Raw genomic sequence first — 17,371 nt, 5'->3', positions numbered from 1 at the left:
AGGTTTGCAGTGATGCCAGACTATGTTCAAAGCTTTGGAAATCGGTTTATATCCTAACCCAGCTTTACTTCTCTATAATCCTGGACCTGTCTGGTGTGTTCTTGGACTTCATGATGCTTCTGCTCCCCAGTAGTCTCTTAGCAGACCTCTGAGACCATCACAGAGCAGCTGTTTTTGAACTGACATTAGATCACACAGGTATTCTCTATTTAGTCATTAGAGCAACAGGTGATCATTCAGAAATCATCAATCAAGGCAATTAGTAGCACTAACAGGAAAGGGGGAAGATACTTATGCAGAGGCCACTTTTCAACTTTTTGTTCATAAAAATGTATGAACGTATGAATTTCATTTCACTTTACAATCGTGTCACTTAGTGTGTGTGTGTCTTTTACATAAAATTTCAACTATTTATGTTTATGGTCCATGGTCCAAAATGTCGAAAAGTTCAAGGGGGCAAATACTTTTGCAATCCTGTGGTCTCATGGGGGAATTCTTTTTTTTTGGCCAAAATGACGTTTGGAGGAAAAAGGGGGAATCGTGCAAGCCTGAGAACACCATACCAACTTTGACATATGGGGGTGGCAGCATCATGCTGTGGGGTTGTTTTGCTGTGGGATGGTGCACTTCACAAAATAGATGACATCCTGAAGAAAGAACACTATGGGCCCGATCTTGTGCATCAAAACGGAGACGATAGCGAGACATTTTGCGCTCAGTAGGAGCGCACTTTGTGATCTTGCCACTCCAGACTTAGCGCATTTAAGTGGGTTGAGACACACACATTTTCCTCCAACCAGATCGACTCCGCGTCCAGGAGAGTGGTTGTGTGGGAGTGGGGGGTGAACATGTGCTTTTGTTTTGCTTCGCGTTCACGCCAAGCGCGGGCCGATCCGCGCCACTGCGGACGCTGTAGCTCTTTTTCTCTCGAGACGTGAACATCGTTTAACTCACGATGGGGTAAGTTTTTAGTTTGACCTGTGAGAGCCTAAGGCTTAAGAAAGAACGCAAGACAGCGCAATGTAAACGAGGAAGTGAATGTCAGCCGTGTTTCCATCAGTGCAGTCACCTCCTCTTGTGACGCCCCCTCACAGGTGGCGGAGGCCAATGGCACATATAGCACCGCCACTCGGAAAATAATTCGCCAAGAGCCTGCGCCGCCCCGTGCGCCGCCACAAGATCTGGCCCTATGTGTAAATACTGGAGCAACATCTCAAGAAATCAGCCAGGAAGCTAAAGCTTGGGCACAGATGGGTCTTCCAAAAGCGTCGATTATGTGTTATAAATTTTTGGACAGCCCTCAACCAGCCCCACGCAGCCATTGGACAGAATCCCATTCATTTTTCAATCAGAGGTATGATTGGCACTGTTTGAGACGGTGAGTTTACGTGTGAATGGGGGACAGTCTTCATGCTGTTTTCGTGTGTGCACTGCATTGCAATCTCAATTATTGTAAGACATGAACACATGCCGTTTTTGGTATTTTAATCTCCTGTTAAATATTTGCACTTTAGTTAGCAGCTACCATAAAGCTGTTTCGAGCTCCATCTATCAATTAATCCTCTACATGAGAAACAAAACCTCAAGTGCAGAAAGATGATGAACAGTTCAAGTTCCTCTTTAATAATCATACAAGTTAAAATCAGTCACAAAAGTTAAAAACAGGCTGCAGTGACTACAGCAGGCTCTAGGTGGCAGTGGCGTTCCTGTGCAGCTGCATGGTGCTGTACATGAAGCCCAACACTGGGGGTCCACGGCCGGCATGGCGCTGGGCCATGAGGTCAGAGAGGAAGTGCAGTACTCTCAGGTCACAATCTGAGAGCAGGGGGCGCTGTCTGCGCTGAGGACAGAGGCCGTAGAGCAGAGCCTGATTCTGGAGCGCACTCAGTTCGCTTTCCAGGTGCAGCAGGTACGTCAAGCCACGGCTGAAGCCACAGCCGCCATCAGCCAGACGGCCAATCAGAGAGCCCGAATATGACGGTGCCTTCAGGGTCTTCTGGTCCAGGTCCAGCACCGACAGGTAACGGCTGTAACGGCTCAGAGAGTGCACCACGGAGGAAGAGTCGCTGCCCGACGACCTGCTACACAAGGACAGTCAGTGACTCCACATATTTACAACCACCGCAACAGGAAGTCTACGCCTCGCTCACAATTATTATGCAAATGATATTTTACCTCAGGTTTTCTAAATTGTCAAGTCAAAGGACAGTCAGCATAATGTTCAAGTCTTTAACTATTAGAGGATCATTTGAATGTGATTTAAAATATATATATATATATAACTTCAAATGTACTGTTCAGAATTTTTATGTAAGTATCTAAGTAACTTTTTTACCTTAATAAATCCTTTGCGTAGTCCCTAATACAAGTGTTAATGTGATGATTGTGGGGTCTTTCATCTCCTCCTGGTGTGTCTGGTCAGAAAACCACAATCGCAACTTCCCTGCCACCAGGTACAAAGGTGCCACCAATACACACAAATGGAATCACGAAGAAGAAGCTAACAGGCTAACGGGCAAAGCTAACTGTGGGCTAACAGTATTTACAGCCAAGTTTGAGTGAAAAAAATGACCTCCATTGTGTAATTGGATGTACAATATCCCTCTCTCCCTTTGTCTTTTCTGTCAGTGTAGTATTTTCTCTCACGGACAATTGATCAGTAAAAAAAAACGCAACACGCTACGACACCTGTAATGGCGCTTATGGCCTCTAGGGTGTAACACGGCGTTCCTAGATTATTGTCGATTACCTATGGATGCCAATGAGCCTCCAGGCGAGCAGGTCCGTCAGCTGCAGGGCGCGGCTCAGGCTGGGCATGACGGCGCGCTCGTCAGGGCCGGGCGCGGGCACGAACAGGCTCAGCCCGTGCACCACCTTCCGCACCAGCACCTCATCGCCGCCCACCACCACCAGGGGGCGCCCGGACAGCAGGCAGAAGAGCGCGTGCTGGGAGAAGGAGTGCTGCTTGACGAAGCGCAGCGCTCGCAGGCCGGCCTTCCTGCGCCGCCGCAGCCTGCTCCTGAGGCCGTGCGCCAGGAGCGACAGCGGCGGCTGCGAGGAGGAGCCCGTGGCGCTGGTGCAGTCCGAGCGCTCATCTACGCTCAGGAGGCGGGCCGGCGCGCTGCTCTGTGACCAGCGAGCGACGGCGGAGAGGGAGCTGGCGTGGAGGGAGTGCACCAGGGAGAGGGGGGACAGCGGGGAGGGCCAGCCGGGGGAGTCAGGGAGGTCCCCCGACGTGGAATAGACAGGAAGCATCACTGCAGGCTCTTAGCAAGAAGAACAACAACACTGGGTTAGAGATAGTCGATGCCTCATGAATCAACGTCAGGCTCAGCGGCACAATCCGGCCCTCTAGCAAAGAACTTCAGGCCCACAACATGATTTGATAAACATGATTTGACTACACACATCAGAGATAAAATAAAAATGGTCGACTTCTTCAGCACTAGTCGACCTCATTTTAAACGAGTCGACTAGTGTTCATCTCTCCCTCCCTCTCTCTCTGCCTAGTTTTAATATTAATGTCAAGGCGAAACCCATTTTCCATGTTTCGGTGGGACAATCAACAGTGCTACACCTAGTTACCTACCAGCGGCTAGTTGTTTTTGCCGGTTAGTGTTAATTTCAAGTGCTCTAAATATAGTTTCTCCCGCGTAATCACTTGCGCCCATATTCCGTTGATAGTAGTACTTACCTTGCGTGTGTGAAGTCCCCTGCTGCTCCTGTGCTGCCGAGTAGTAGTTGTGGTGTTGTTGTGCTGGTTGAAATCCGTTGGAAAGAGGGGAGTGCTCCGTCTCCTCCGTGATGGCAGCCAGGTCCTCGGGGAAGATGGAGTCAGTGGTGCTCAGGACCTCTATGCTGTCCTCGCTGTTCGCTCGCCTGGCGTACGCTCGCACCCGCCTCACCGCCACGTCCACAGGCACACGCTTCACCAGCGCCTCGGCCAATGGCGGAGGGGCGTCTGCGCATTAAACAAAACAAAAAAAACAGTACAGGCATCGTGTCATCTCGTAAGATTTAATTCATTCATCATTAACACAACAACACGTACAGTAGCTTGGTGTGGTGTTCCCCAAGGGTCAGTTTTAGGTTGCACACTTTTTAGGAAGACACAAGGTCAACTAATTATTTATACTGACAACTTTTTATTCTTATCTAATGATATCTAATGAGACACTTTTCAGCTGGATTTCAGATTTTAAATTCTGGATGGCAGCAAATTTTCTTCAGTTCCGCTGAGGTTTAAGTTTTTGGCCTTGGAGCTCTGTACTCAAACTAAGCCCTAGAACGCCTTCAGTGGAAGTCAAAAACACAAAAATGTGGGTATTCTGTAAACCCAATCATTTCTGTCCAATTTTTTGTTTAAATCGAGTGCAACATATTGAAGTATTGACCACAAATCAGCATTGGTCAAACATGCAACTGGGTGCATTTAAGAGAGATTTGAATCGTTTGTCACACTCTACATCAGGGGTAGGCAAGTTTGCTCGGTGGAGAGCAGACTTTCTGCATCCGCAAAAGACCAAGACCCTAAAAATGTAATCTGAAGTAAAGCATCACTTTCTACAAATACCAGTGTTGATTTGAAAGGAATTCACAGGATTTGACAAGACTTTTCAAATTTCTAGAGTACCCTAGTTTAAGGTTGGAACCATAATGTCAACTCTGTTAATACAACAAAATGCTACTTTGGTTTTATTAGTGTAGAATGATTAAACTTGCAGTAAAAAATACTTGTAAAATCCTTAAGGCCGCCAAAAATTGGTCTACGGGCCACATTTGGGCTGCAGCACATTTGATGGAACACTGTTCTGTACTCAGGGTTCCGGCCGCCATAATTTGCAAAATGTCTCTCCCTGCTTTTTAGCCTCATTCATCCTATGCTGTCCTATCGAATAAAGCCCATAGGGACCCCAAACAAATCCTAAAGTGTTCTATCTGATCTGATGTTAAGTGCTCCATGGTTACAGGACTATCACACCTCTTCTTAAGCTGTCAATCCTACCTTTCCCATCAGAGCCAGGGATTCCGTTCTGCGTCCGGAAAGACTTCTCAGTCCCCAGCACCTCGATGCTGTCACTGCTGCTCACACTGCCCGTCATCTCTGCACAAACAGCAGCTTCAAAAATCATCTCCACAGACACAGAGGGGGTGACCATGCGCCTGCGCTGAGGCTCCATCTTTATGGGCAGCTCCTCCACACAGGAGAAGAAAGAGTCCACACTCAGCGGCTCTGCTTCAAGTGTCTCCGAGCTGCTCTGAGCTCCGTTTACCGCCGCGCTCGTCTCGTCCTCCTCTCCATCCTCACTAGACCCCAGCTCAAAGAGAAAGTTGGTGAGTGTGAGGCCTTTGGACAGAGAGCTGACCATGTTAGACGTTTGGAGGACGCTCCGGTCTCCCCTCAGCCGCTGCTCTGTGTCCGCCAGCTGCTCCTTCATCAGGGACAGAAAGTACGGGTTACAAAGTTCGGCCAGAGACTTGAGCTGCTGGTGCTCAGAGTGGGGCAGGGAGGAGGCTTCAGGGGGCAGGAAGGAGGGCTCGGGCAGGGAGTCGGCTGGGTCATAGGGCAGGAAGTCGGGCTGTTTGAGCTTCCTGTTGGGGTAGGAGGTGACCTGACGCAGCAGCTCGCGATGGGTGGAGATGGAGAGCTGCACAGCCTCCAGGTCAGAGTTTTCTCCGGTCGGAGGCTCGGCGGCTGGACAGAGTGCGGTCTCCTGCTTCAGAGACAGACGCTTGAACCTGCACATCAGAGAATAAGGACAAGAGATTATACATACACTAATATTCAACCTACTGTTTCAGTATGGAAACTTAACCATAGGAACGAATGCTTTGTTCCACCAGCTGATGTCATGAGGTGGTGCACTCTGTCATCCAGAATAGATTAGAAAGATCATTCATTACGCACTAATACAACTCTACGCATGGGAAACGTTTTTTGAAGAAAATCTACCAAAAGAAAATGGACAATTTTCAAATGCATCATTATTTGGTGAGTGATTGGTGATTGGATCCACAAACTTATTTCATTTATCTTATGGCTTTATAAGGAAATAATGGGAGCTTGGTTTATGCGTGCCAGCAGAGAAAACACTGAACATTGGGACAACATCGATCAACACACTCAGGTCGCCGATGAAGATAAATGCGATCTGTAACGTCTGCACTTCTGATACAACTTTCGGCGTGCGTTGCTTCTCTTCTATCCCTGAATGTCCCAGTAATGGCAGAGATATTTGCCAAAACCAAGACAAAACCCTGCATTTTGACAGTTACCATGGTTACCATCATAGAACTGCCCACCATCTCCATATTGGCTGTATTGAATGTTGCTCCTGAAGTTAAATGGAGCTATGTGTGGATTTTGCCACAGAAACAAAGTAAATATCCAATGAACCCGTTTTTTTGCTAAATGAAAAAAAAAAAAAAAAGACATTAGTAATTGCCCGTTTTGTAAAGAGTGAATGCGTTTGCTTCCACTTCATCGATTTGACCGACTTTCAAATAAATGTATTGTATTTGGCTGTCGAGCAGAACAAAAACCTCCAATAACGGGGTGTGTTTTTGGCCAATCTCATTATTTTTCATGCAACATTGCACATTCACAGAGCTAACTACACCAACTCCAAACCTTTATTTGTCCTTTATTTCTTTATTGGCAAATGATGACATTGCTCAACAGTTTTTACTGCATAAGTTCATCGAAAACACCAAAATTATGAAACAAATTCAGTTGCAGTCTTTTTTTTCCTGAACTTGTGGCATTATAATGTGTTATGTGGGCATTAATGATGGATGGTATTAAAATGTATTCAATTTGTCTGGCTTCTGCCTGTAGCTAACGTTAGCTTCCTGGTTGGCATTGTCCATTTTTTAAGTATATATGGCCTTTGCTCCTCTCCATGTCTCTGTATCTTTATTTAGTAGAAAAGTATATTCATAATTAAGCATTTGTTAAAGTAGTGGAAAGTTCAGTTTTTCTCTTCGTTTCCTCTCTGGCTGCTTCGAACATTCCGATTCCGTTTCTACAGAACTGTAGCATGTTATGACATCACCTGTTCCGAGCACTTGTGTCGTCATGGAGATGTGGTCATGTGATCTAGCTCAGTGAGGTCACAGCTTGCTAAGGGCAGAAGTCTTCAGACATTTTGCAGACCAGGTCAGACGTCCTCAAGCTCTCTGCATTTCTCTTATTACGAGTCGAACATCGCACCAGGATGAATCTTGGATTACTGTGCAATTCTGCGGTTTCCTCCGTGCGGCGCCACGTGTTCCCAGGCGGACGGGAAAATGGTCAGATCCAGCTACCAAAATGGCCGCAGCCCGCACGTTTTCACGCTTCAGATTTGACTGCATCTGACAGCACTTTCGACTCCAGAAAAGGCTCAAGCAATGTTGGTGTTCAGACTGTGCCTCTGGAGTATGTTTTTGATAAACATGAACAGAGATACGTGCAGGTGAAAACCTCAGCTCGCGAGGCTAAGCCACAGCAGTGGCGCCCAAGTACAATCCAGACTGTGCCTCTGGAGGATGTTTTTGATAAACATGAGCAGAGATACGTGCAGGTGAAAACCTCAGCTCGCGACGCTAAGCAGTGGCGCCCACGCACGCCAGAAAACTCTGATGAGACGATGAGCGATCACAGCTTTTGCAAACCAAGCACGAGCCCAAGCAAAACAAACACTTTCTCAGCTGCGTCTGCGTCACCACGTGGCGGTAAAAAAGCCAGCGGGCCTTTCACCATTTCCGATTTAACCGGCTGCAGTCACGTCACATGCAGGCACCGTTTTATAAATTCAAATCTGATCCCGGAAGGTGAAGACTGCCGTAAAACTGAGAAGAAAGATGTGGATGTGAGCGAGCGCAGATACGCACAGGAACAATGTTCAGCGGACGAGCTTGATCTGCAGGAATCACAGCTATGCAGGCCAGAAACTCTCTTGCATTACTGCGAAGAAACCGTGTCCATTTGTAAATCAAGCACGAGCCAAAGCAAAATACACAATTTTACAGTTGTGTCAACTTTAAAGTCCCCTCGTGAGGACAAAACCTTTGCAAGGCCACTGAGCATGGCTGACTTAACCAGCTGCCGTCATGTCAGATACAGATGTAACGGAGGCCATAGTTTTCAGTGTTCTCTGATCCTAAAGGGTGAAGACTGCTGTAAAACTGAGAAGAGAGATGCTGATGTGAGCGAGCGCAGATACGCACAGGAACGATGTTCGACAGATGAGCTTGAACATGAATCATGGCTACACAGGCCAGAAACTCGCTGGAGTAACTGCGAACAAACTGTGTCCATTTGTGGATCAAGCACGAGCCAAAGTGAAACAAACACTTTCTCAGCTGCGTCTGCGTCACCACGTGACGGTAAAAAACCCAGCGGGCCTTTCACCATTTCCGATTCAACCGGCTGCAGTCACGTCAAATGCAGACACCGTTTTATAAATTCAGATCTGATCCCGGAAGGTGAAGACTGCCGTAAAACTGAGAAGAGAGATGTTGATGTGAGCGAGCGCAGACACACACAGGAACAATGTTCGACGGACGAGCTTGATCTACTTTTCCGGTAGAGTGAACGCTGGCGCTTTTGCAGCCGCTGCTCACCGAACAAAACAAAATAAAAAACATTGTTTACGCAACATTGGATGTCGTGTGTCAACCTATATCTATGGTAGTTTGCTGTTGTCAGTCGCATTAGTGGCTGTTTGTAACATTCCTACCTGGGATCCCTGGCTGTCGTATTTCCCTCCAGGGAAACGATGTGGATCTACCAAATAACACGCTGGTTTACTGTCATCTGGCTCGTCGTTCATCCACTTGCAAACTAATGCACTCCTCCAATATTCCGCTGTCGATCTTTTAAAACTTTGGCACCACGTCTCCGCTCCTCCTCTACCACCTGGGCTCGGGCGTGACATCCCCCCAGACATCGCTTTCCAGCCCCGACGGAGATACGTTCACCGCGGATCTCGCCGTAAGTTCCAATACAATGACTCTAACCCAATAAAGTCAATCTGGTCTACAACACACACCGCTGCTCCCGCAACCCTGTTCAGGATGTTGATCACAGTGTCCTGGCCAGCTTGGCTAGGTCGGCTAACTCCGCGGCGGCCAAGAACAGCTCCACCATCGTCAGCTTCGGTCTCCTTAACATCCGCTCTCTTAGCAACAAGGGGCATCTGATCCGCGATGTCCTTGTTGACCGTAAGCTCGACTTCTTATGCCTGACCGAAACATGGCGGCAGCCAAATGACTTTGCTTCTCTCAACGAGTCCGCTCCGCCAGGGTTTGTTTACGTCTGCCAGCCCCGCACATGCGGCCGCCGGGGCGGAGGTCTCGCTATGCTACACCACAAGAGTTGGAAAGTTGTTCCTGTGCCTGCTGCTCCTGTGTCCTCCTCCTTCGAGTACTCCACCTCACTGCTGCCTGGACCCTCTCCTACAATTGTTGCCACCATCTACCGCCCACCAAAACACAACAAGGACTTCTCAAACGATTTCTCTCACCTTCTAACACATTTGTCATCCATATCTCAAAATGCAATTATTCTTGGTGACTTCAATATTCATATGGACAATAACAGTAATGCTCTCACCAAAGACTTTTCATCCTGTTTAGATAGTTTTGGTTTGCAACAACACATCAATTTCCCTACTCACTGTAAAGGTCACATCCTGGATCTAGTCTGTTCCCACTCCCACTGACTGTAAACCTCATTCAATCCAATACTGGAGTATCGGATATAAACACTGCCACCTTCTCCTCAGACATTAACAATCTCCCCAGTACTAATCATTATATCTCATCGCACGATCTGGTTTCCCACTACAACAGCAATCTCCATAACCTGTTGGACATTCATGCTCCACTCAAAACATCATCCACTCATCTCTTATGTCTGGTACTGTCCCTCCCTCCCTCAAGTCTGCCACAGTCACAGCAATCCTGAAAAAGCCCGGTCTGGATCCCATCAACTTCGACAACCTACGTCCCATTTCAAACCTTCCCTTCATCTCTAAAATACTTGAAAAATCTGTTGCCGCTCAACTCCATAACCATCTCATCACTAACAATATCTACAAGAAGTTTCAATCCAGTTTTCGTCCCCTACACAGCACTGAAACAGCACTTCTCAAAATCACTAACAACCTCCTCATAGCTTCTGACTCCGGTTTACTCTCCATCCTTATCCTCCTTGACCTCACTGCAGCTTTTGACACCATTTCTCATTCCACTCTCCTTGACAGACTCTCTTCCATTGGCATAGCCCACACTCCCCTTGCTTGGTTCACCTCCTATCTCTCTGGCCGCACACAGTTCATTCAACTCAAATCCCACAAGTCCTACACTTTCCCTGTCTCTGCTGGCGTGCCCCAGGGCTCTGTCCTGGGGCCCCTCCTCTTCATTATCTACATTCTCCCACTCGGTCACATCTTTCGTAAACACAACATCCATTTCCACTGCTATGCGAATGACACCCAGCTCTACCTCTCTACCAAACCATCTTCATCTCTTCCTCCATCCTCCCTTGCCCCCTGTCTACAAGAAATTTGTTTGTGGTTATCCTCCAACTTCCTCAAACTGAACAGCTCCAAAACAGAAGTCCTTCTCATAGGCTCCTCCTCCACTCTCTCCAAATCTAACAGTTTTCCTATTCCCTTCAACAATTCATCTGTCCTTCCCTCCCCTCAGGTTAAGAGTCTGGGTGTCATCCTCAACAGTACACTCTCCTTCCAGTCTCACATCAATAACATCACTCGGTCTGCATATTTCCACCTACGCAACATCTCTCGTCTCCGTCCCTCTCTCTTCAAATCCAAGCTCAAAACTCACCTGTTCAGACAGTCCTACACCACCTAGCTACGCGCTCACCCTCTCAATCGTTTGTATTCTGTTTTATTCTGTTGCTCTTGTTTTTAATGTTTTTAATGCGTCCATTGTACAGTGTCCTTGGGTGTTCTGAAAGGCGCTTTTAAATAAAATGTATTATTACTACAGGATTCACAGCTACACAGGCCAGAAACTCGCTTGCACTACTGCAAGCGAGTAAACTGCGTTTACCATAATGACTACGGCCATGGGGGAATTCATGGCGGATTTACAGACTCCCCCTCCCCGACTCTGACGAAGCATGTTCCTAAAAAGGGCATAAGGGCGGGATCTTCACTGTAGACTCCGCCCTTGCGTGACGTGTAGCTCGTGCTGCTCCAATGCTAACAGTCCGACACTCATCAAGTACGAGATTTTAAAAAATCTTTTTACGAAAAACAGCCTGGTTTCTTAAATTGTGACTAGCCCAGCGTTATCTCAGGAGGAATATCTAGCCTAGTCTAGTCTAGTCTAGTCTAGTCTAGTCTAGGACCTAGTGGCGATATGGAGGTACTACAGCAATGGCGGCCTGTAGTGTCGTGGTCATAAAGCAGAGAAACCAGCTCCAATTGGTTATAAGTGATTTGCCTCAGGTGCTCTGTGGAGCGGGTCAGACAGTTTTTAATGCAGGCTAGCTGATACCATAGAAATGCGCTAGCCTTGCATTAGCCTAGCGCCACGAAACTCTTCAAACATAAGAACGGCATGAATTACAAAAAACATATCTCCAGGTACCAGCAACACTCTGGATAACTAGGAAATGAGGCCCTATGTCAAAAATCCGGAAATAAAGTCCCCACATGAGGACAAAACCTTTGCAAGGCGTCACCACATGGCGCCTTGCAAAGGGCGCCATGTGGTGCCAATCATCTCGCGGGCCGGATCCGACCCCCGGCCCCTGCCCTGTACTGCATAAATTCCAGAGTATGTAGGAAAAAAGTAAGTCTCCAGCCTATTCCTGTGCAGAGTTATGATTTTTAAAGAATAACTAGAATGCTGATTCTAGCCACTAGGGGGCATTAAATTAAAAAAAGGAAAGAGTTCCACATGTGTCCAGCAGAGGGCACTGACATAACAAGAGCTCAGGATGTGAACAACACATGATATAGCCACGTGGTAAATGGACAGTCTGCCCCAGGGCGGCTGTGGCTTCAATAACAGCACCACTGAGTGTGGAGTGAATGAATAATCACTGCTATGAAGTACTTTGAAGTACTACTGAAGGGCGGCACGGTAGCGCAGCGGTTAGCGCCTCCGCTTCACAGCTAGAAGGTCCCGGGTTCGGGGCCTTTCTGTGTGGAGTTTGCATGTTCTCCCCGTGTCTGCGTAGGTTTCCTCCGGGTGCTCCGGTTTCCCCTACCACTAAAAACATGTGCAATAGGTGAATCCTCCAGCCAGGTGATTCTGACCATCAGCCTGGCTCCACATCATGGAGATGGGTCCCCGGGCGCGGCACTGCCGTCGACCACTGCTCCTTACGGGGTCACCCCAGCGGCATCGAAGGATGGGTTAAATGCAGAGGACAAATGTCCCCACGGGGACAATAAAGTAAACAAACAAACAAACAAACTTTGAGAAACTTGTGACACAGGCTAATACAAGTGTAAGCCGTTGTTATTAATGAAGCTACAGTTGGGGCTTTGACCAAATCACAGCTTAATATAATATTTATGTTGTTCATTTATATATAAAAAAATATTATATGTGGCCCGCAACCCTTAGTGGGAGCTGAATTTCGGCCCGCGACCCAAAATGAGTTTGAAGGTTTAAAGGATCTGTATCCTGCTATTTGAGCCATCCCAAAGTAAAGTACAGGCATTTATATGATATATTGTACCTCTACCCCTATGGAGAACTATTTTTTGTGAGAAATATTTTCTGGGGGTATTTTGCAAACCCGGAAGACAAGACACTTCGATTCAGCTAACTCCGCCCCTCTCTCCGAGCAGATCTGCCCATGCATTATTAGCAAGAAAATAAATATAAATATCACAGCAATAAGTGAAGTTACTTCACGATGCAGTTATAAGGAGTTGACACGTGTTTTGACTCACCACTGCTCCATCACATTGGGGACTCGCGTTGGTTATAAAAGTTAATCCACTTTGAGAAGATTCACCAAACATCCATCAGAGACAGTCAAAGAAAAAGACTATTTTGGCTGATAGTCGCCGAATCCCGGAAAGAAATTCCAAATTGTGGCGAGTGGCCTCTTCTTTAGGAAGGTTGAATAAAGTCCTGCACCTCTCGTAGCCAAACGCACTTTTCTCCGTGACATTATCGTAACGATAATCCATCCATCCATCCATTTTCTTCCGCTTTATCCGGGGCCGGGTCGCGGGGGCAGCAGTCTCAGCAGAGACGCCCAAACTTCCCGATCCACACACACTTCCTCCAGCTGTTCTGGGGGGACCCCGAGGCGACACCAGGCCAGCTCGGAGACATAGTCCCACCACCGTGTCCTGGGTCTTCCACGAGGCCTCTTCCCACTAGGACATGCCTGGAACACCTCCCGCGGGAGGCGACCAGGAGGCATCCGGAACAGATGCCCGAGCCACCTCAGCTGGCTCCTTTCGACGTGAAGGAGCAGCGACTCTACTCCGAGCTCCTCCCGGGTAACTGAGCTCCTCACCCGATCTCGGAGGGTGCGCCCAGCCACCCTGCGAAGGAAACTCATTTCGGCCGCTTGTATTCGCGATCTTGTCCTTTCAGTCATTACCCAAATCTCATGACCATAGGTGAGGGTGGGAACGTAGATCGATCGGTAAATCGAGAGCTTTGCTCATTATCGTAACGATAATGTCGCAGAGAAAAGTGTGTGTCCAGAATAGTTTAGAAAGACATCCTTCAGTGCAAACATGACGTCTGTTCAGACGCTCAGGGGTGCGTTTGTCAGCCCTGACCTGGAAGCGCTTCCTTTTTTTTTTTTTTTTTTTATATATATATTTTTTTAAAGCTGTTTTATAAATTAAAATCAGGCCGTAAGGCATTACATTACAGAAGTTGTGCTCTTCCTGTTTGACACTATGATGTAAAAAACGTCAGAGTGTCACAACCATTGACAGTATCAATGGTCACAACTCAGTGGTTTTCCAGCAGAGTGTGGAGCAGCTGCTCAGAGAGCAGGATTCAGGAGGATTGCTGAGAACTGCGTGAATGAAGCCACAAACCACTCTGGGGGTATTTTTGATAAGGAAATGACAGAACAACATGGCTAAAAGCTCCAAAAAGTCGATTTTGCATGATATAGGCCCTTTAAACTCGTTCTCTCAAACAGTTTGTTTGAGAGAACGACTGACGAATGGCATGCACCGTCCCTAATAAAGCAATGAACAAAAGAAAACTAAATAAACACAAGTAAACTTGTTTAACCATTGTAGTTATTGTAACAGATTCTCCTCTCACAGACACCTGCCCTGTTTAGTTGGTCTTAGTTTCTTTATCTTCATAAGAGCTCTGCACTCACACCGCAGCTACTGTGGAAACATACTATGGTTCAAAACAGAGTGAAACTAGAATCCTCCCTGTGCTTTAACTTAATGGATGGGTCTGCTCAGTTGTTGCTACTTACTCCAGGTCCTGCAGTTTCCTCTGCAGCTCCATGGAGAAGGCCTGCCTGTTGCCCGTCTTCAGGCTGTCCGAGGCCTTGGAGAAGCTGGCCGACAGCTCACTGAAGTTCTCCAGGAGCTTGGCCTGGTCCGAGCACACGTAGGCCATGCAGAAGGGCCGCACCATGCCCCTGGCCTCCAGGTCCAGCAGGGTGACGTGGTGCACGTAGGCGTAGGCGTCCTCTGCCGAGTCCCCCAGCACCACACGCGAGTCCTCGCTGAAGTTCAGCCTGGGGCCGGGGCACACAGGGGGCACAGGAGCAGGGCCCGACGCCTGGTAGTCCACAGACATGATCCGCACGGAGAAGTGGTTCAGGTCAAAGGTGCCGGTCACCCTGGGGTCGTCAGGGATGGTCAGGACAGGGGAGGGGCCCACCTGGGGACACAGCAGAGCAGTACGGTGGAAAACAATATAATTATATGAAAACAAAACACAAGGTAATTGCAACAACAATATTGAATTCAACATTTTAGATCATCCTTTATTTCCTTGCAGCCTGGCAGAAACAGTTGTGCACAAAGAAAGACATGCATCATTTAGCTTGTAAACTCTGGCTCATAAACATCCATCTCCAATAAAGCCAAATAAATCTGTCCTCTCACATCCTCCCAGTCACGAGCAAAGGCCTGCTTCCATTTGCAACTGTGATACCATAGACTGTGTAATACATTAACTAATAGCATCATGTTTATTCTCTTTCAGGCGAAAACAAATTTGAATATTGGCCGCCGCGTGACTTCTGACGTCCAACATGGTCCGTTTCAATTCCTGTCCATCCGTGACAGCCGATCGATTGAGAGAGTAACTTTGACATGTTAAATGCTTGGACCAAGAGTATTTAAATAATTGCAACACTTTCACTTTCACTTCCGTCTTTGTCTCAGACCGGTAAATCAAGTTCGAAACGGAACCGAGCACATTGTCACATCGCCAAAACAGCGTCAACGAGGAAGAAAATAAAACCAAAATCGGACTAAAAAAAAGCAACAAATAACAAAATGAAAAAGCGACGGAAAAAGCAGCAAGAAAGTGACAAAAGAGCGACAAAAACTTGCCGGAAAAGCGACAATAACACAATCAACATAACTAAAATGTGAGGAAAAACATAACGAAAACACAACAAAAAAAAGTTCCAATCACTTTAGATTTGGGACACGCCTAACTGGAGGAAATGCGTTCGGTTAAAGCGGGGGGTAAGAGGTTAAACAACGATTGACGATCAAATCAGAGTGAGACCTACTTCACTCTAAAAGGGCCAGGTTTTTTCCCGCGGGCTCTACTTTGGACACGCTGATACGCATGAGACAACTTAACCCCTTAACTCCCACCTGAACTATGCACATTTTCTCCAGTTTGGCTTTACCCCAGTCCAAAAGCTTCTGGAAAAAAGCTGTGAAAATAGCAACAAAACTGAGACGAAAACAATGATGGAAATGTGACAAAAAAGCGAGAAAACATTGACAAAAAAGTGATGAAAAATGGATGAAAAAGTGGCAAAAATGTCACAAAAATGTCACAAGATATTGTCAAAAATTGAGGAAAAAATGACAAAAATTTGACCAAAAGAATTACAAAAAAATTACAAAAATGTGACAAAAAATGACAAAAAATGTGACAAACATTTGATAAAAAAAATGACAGGAAAATTACAAAAAATGACAAAATTATTACAAAAAAAATGACAACAAAAATACAAAAATGTGATAAAAAAAATGGACGAAAAAATTACAAAAATGTGACAAACATTTGATAAAAAATGTACCAAAAAATGACAGAAATGTGACAAAAAATGACAAAAAATGACAAAGAAATGTGACAAAAATGTGATAGAAATTTGACAAAAAAATGACAACAAAAAAATACAAAAAAATTCTAAAATGTGATTAAAAAAAATGACGAAAAAATGACAAAAATGTGACAAAAAATGACAATAAAATGACAAAAAGGTACAAAAATGAGTTGACTACCCAACAAAAAAAATTATGAAAAAAAATCTGATGACGTGAGGAAAAAGATGCTTTTTACGTGAATAAAAACTATGACTATTGGTCTACATCCTGAACCACCATTACCCACCTGCTCGGAGAACTCTGCCACCAGGACAAAGTCCCGGTTGAAGCGTGCGCAGGAGCTCCAGGGGTTGTCCGGACCGAGCAGCGGCACCGACAGCTCTTCGGGCAGGCTACGCGCCTCCAGCAGGTCTTCCTCCGAGCCCTCCGTGAAGCCCTCGGCGCCAGAGAAGGCTAGCAGGTCCGGGGAGCTGATCATATTATTATTGTTGTATTCCACCAGCACCACGGGGGGCTCGCGCTCAGGTCATCTGCGGGTCGGGGCTTTGAAGTAAGGTAGCGCGTGCAGCATATCTGTGATTCAGCAGTTCAAGTGCAGCAAAAAAAGTTGGGTAGATTAAAAATAATAATAACAAATAATAATAATTAATAACTTGTTACTTTTCTTAATATACTTTCAAATAAAACATCATCTTATATTTAGTTGGAAAGAGTCTATTTTTATTTTTATTTCTTTTGCGCAATTTCCAGCTTCAAAGTGGCTGATAAACAAGCGGCATTCCAGAGTAACGGAGAAGTGAAACTCCCGTGACGCGGGCGGCAGGCAGTCACACGGTTAGCTAACCTTTGTCCCAGGATGTCTGATTCCTCTTTGGGGGAATAAGTCAACCATGACTTGGAGTCATGTGTTTGACAGCATGCTGACCCGTCCGTGGGGCAGTTCGCTAGAGTCCTGGCCGTGCCGCGCCGCAGAGTTGAGAAAGTACGAGGGTGTTTTTGCGGAGCTCCCGGACATCTGTCATCTGACACTGTGTCAAGCTGCACCTTTGATGTGAAGCCGGGCTTAGTTGGGCCACATCCGGGAAACTTGTCAAATTAAT

General features: G+C 46.5%; 1 protein-coding gene across 2 annotated transcripts; it reads right to left on the bottom strand.

Moving 5' to 3' along the window:
* Positions 1–1,645: 1,645 nt before the first annotated feature.
* smcr8b (Smith-Magenis syndrome chromosome region, candidate 8b) lies at positions 1,646–16,869 on the bottom strand. Of its 2 annotated transcripts, none has more exons than XM_079552621.1 (6): positions 16,558–16,869; positions 14,444–14,856; positions 5,006–5,739; positions 3,695–3,961; positions 2,750–3,266; positions 1,646–2,081 (listed from the first exon to the last, which is right to left on the bottom strand). In XM_079552621.1, the coding sequence occupies exons 1-6, from the start codon at positions 16,747–16,749 to the stop codon at positions 1,688–1,690; spliced, it is 2,517 nt and encodes an 838-aa protein (XP_079408747.1). In that variant the 5' UTR covers positions 16,750–16,869; the 3' UTR covers positions 1,646–1,687. The 2 variants fall into 2 exon arrangements, with proteins under 2 accessions (XP_079408747.1, XP_079408748.1); XM_079552622.1 differs by having other exon boundaries at positions 1,646–2,078.
* Positions 16,870–17,371: the final 502 nt, after the last annotated feature.

Source organism: Gobius niger (assembly GCF_951799975.1).
Source record: "Gobius niger genome assembly, chromosome: 3".
NCBI lineage: Eukaryota > Metazoa > Chordata > Actinopteri > Gobiiformes > Gobiidae > Gobius > Gobius niger.
Note: the sequence above shows the minus strand (reverse complement) of the source record. Positions and strands in the feature narration are given on the sequence as shown.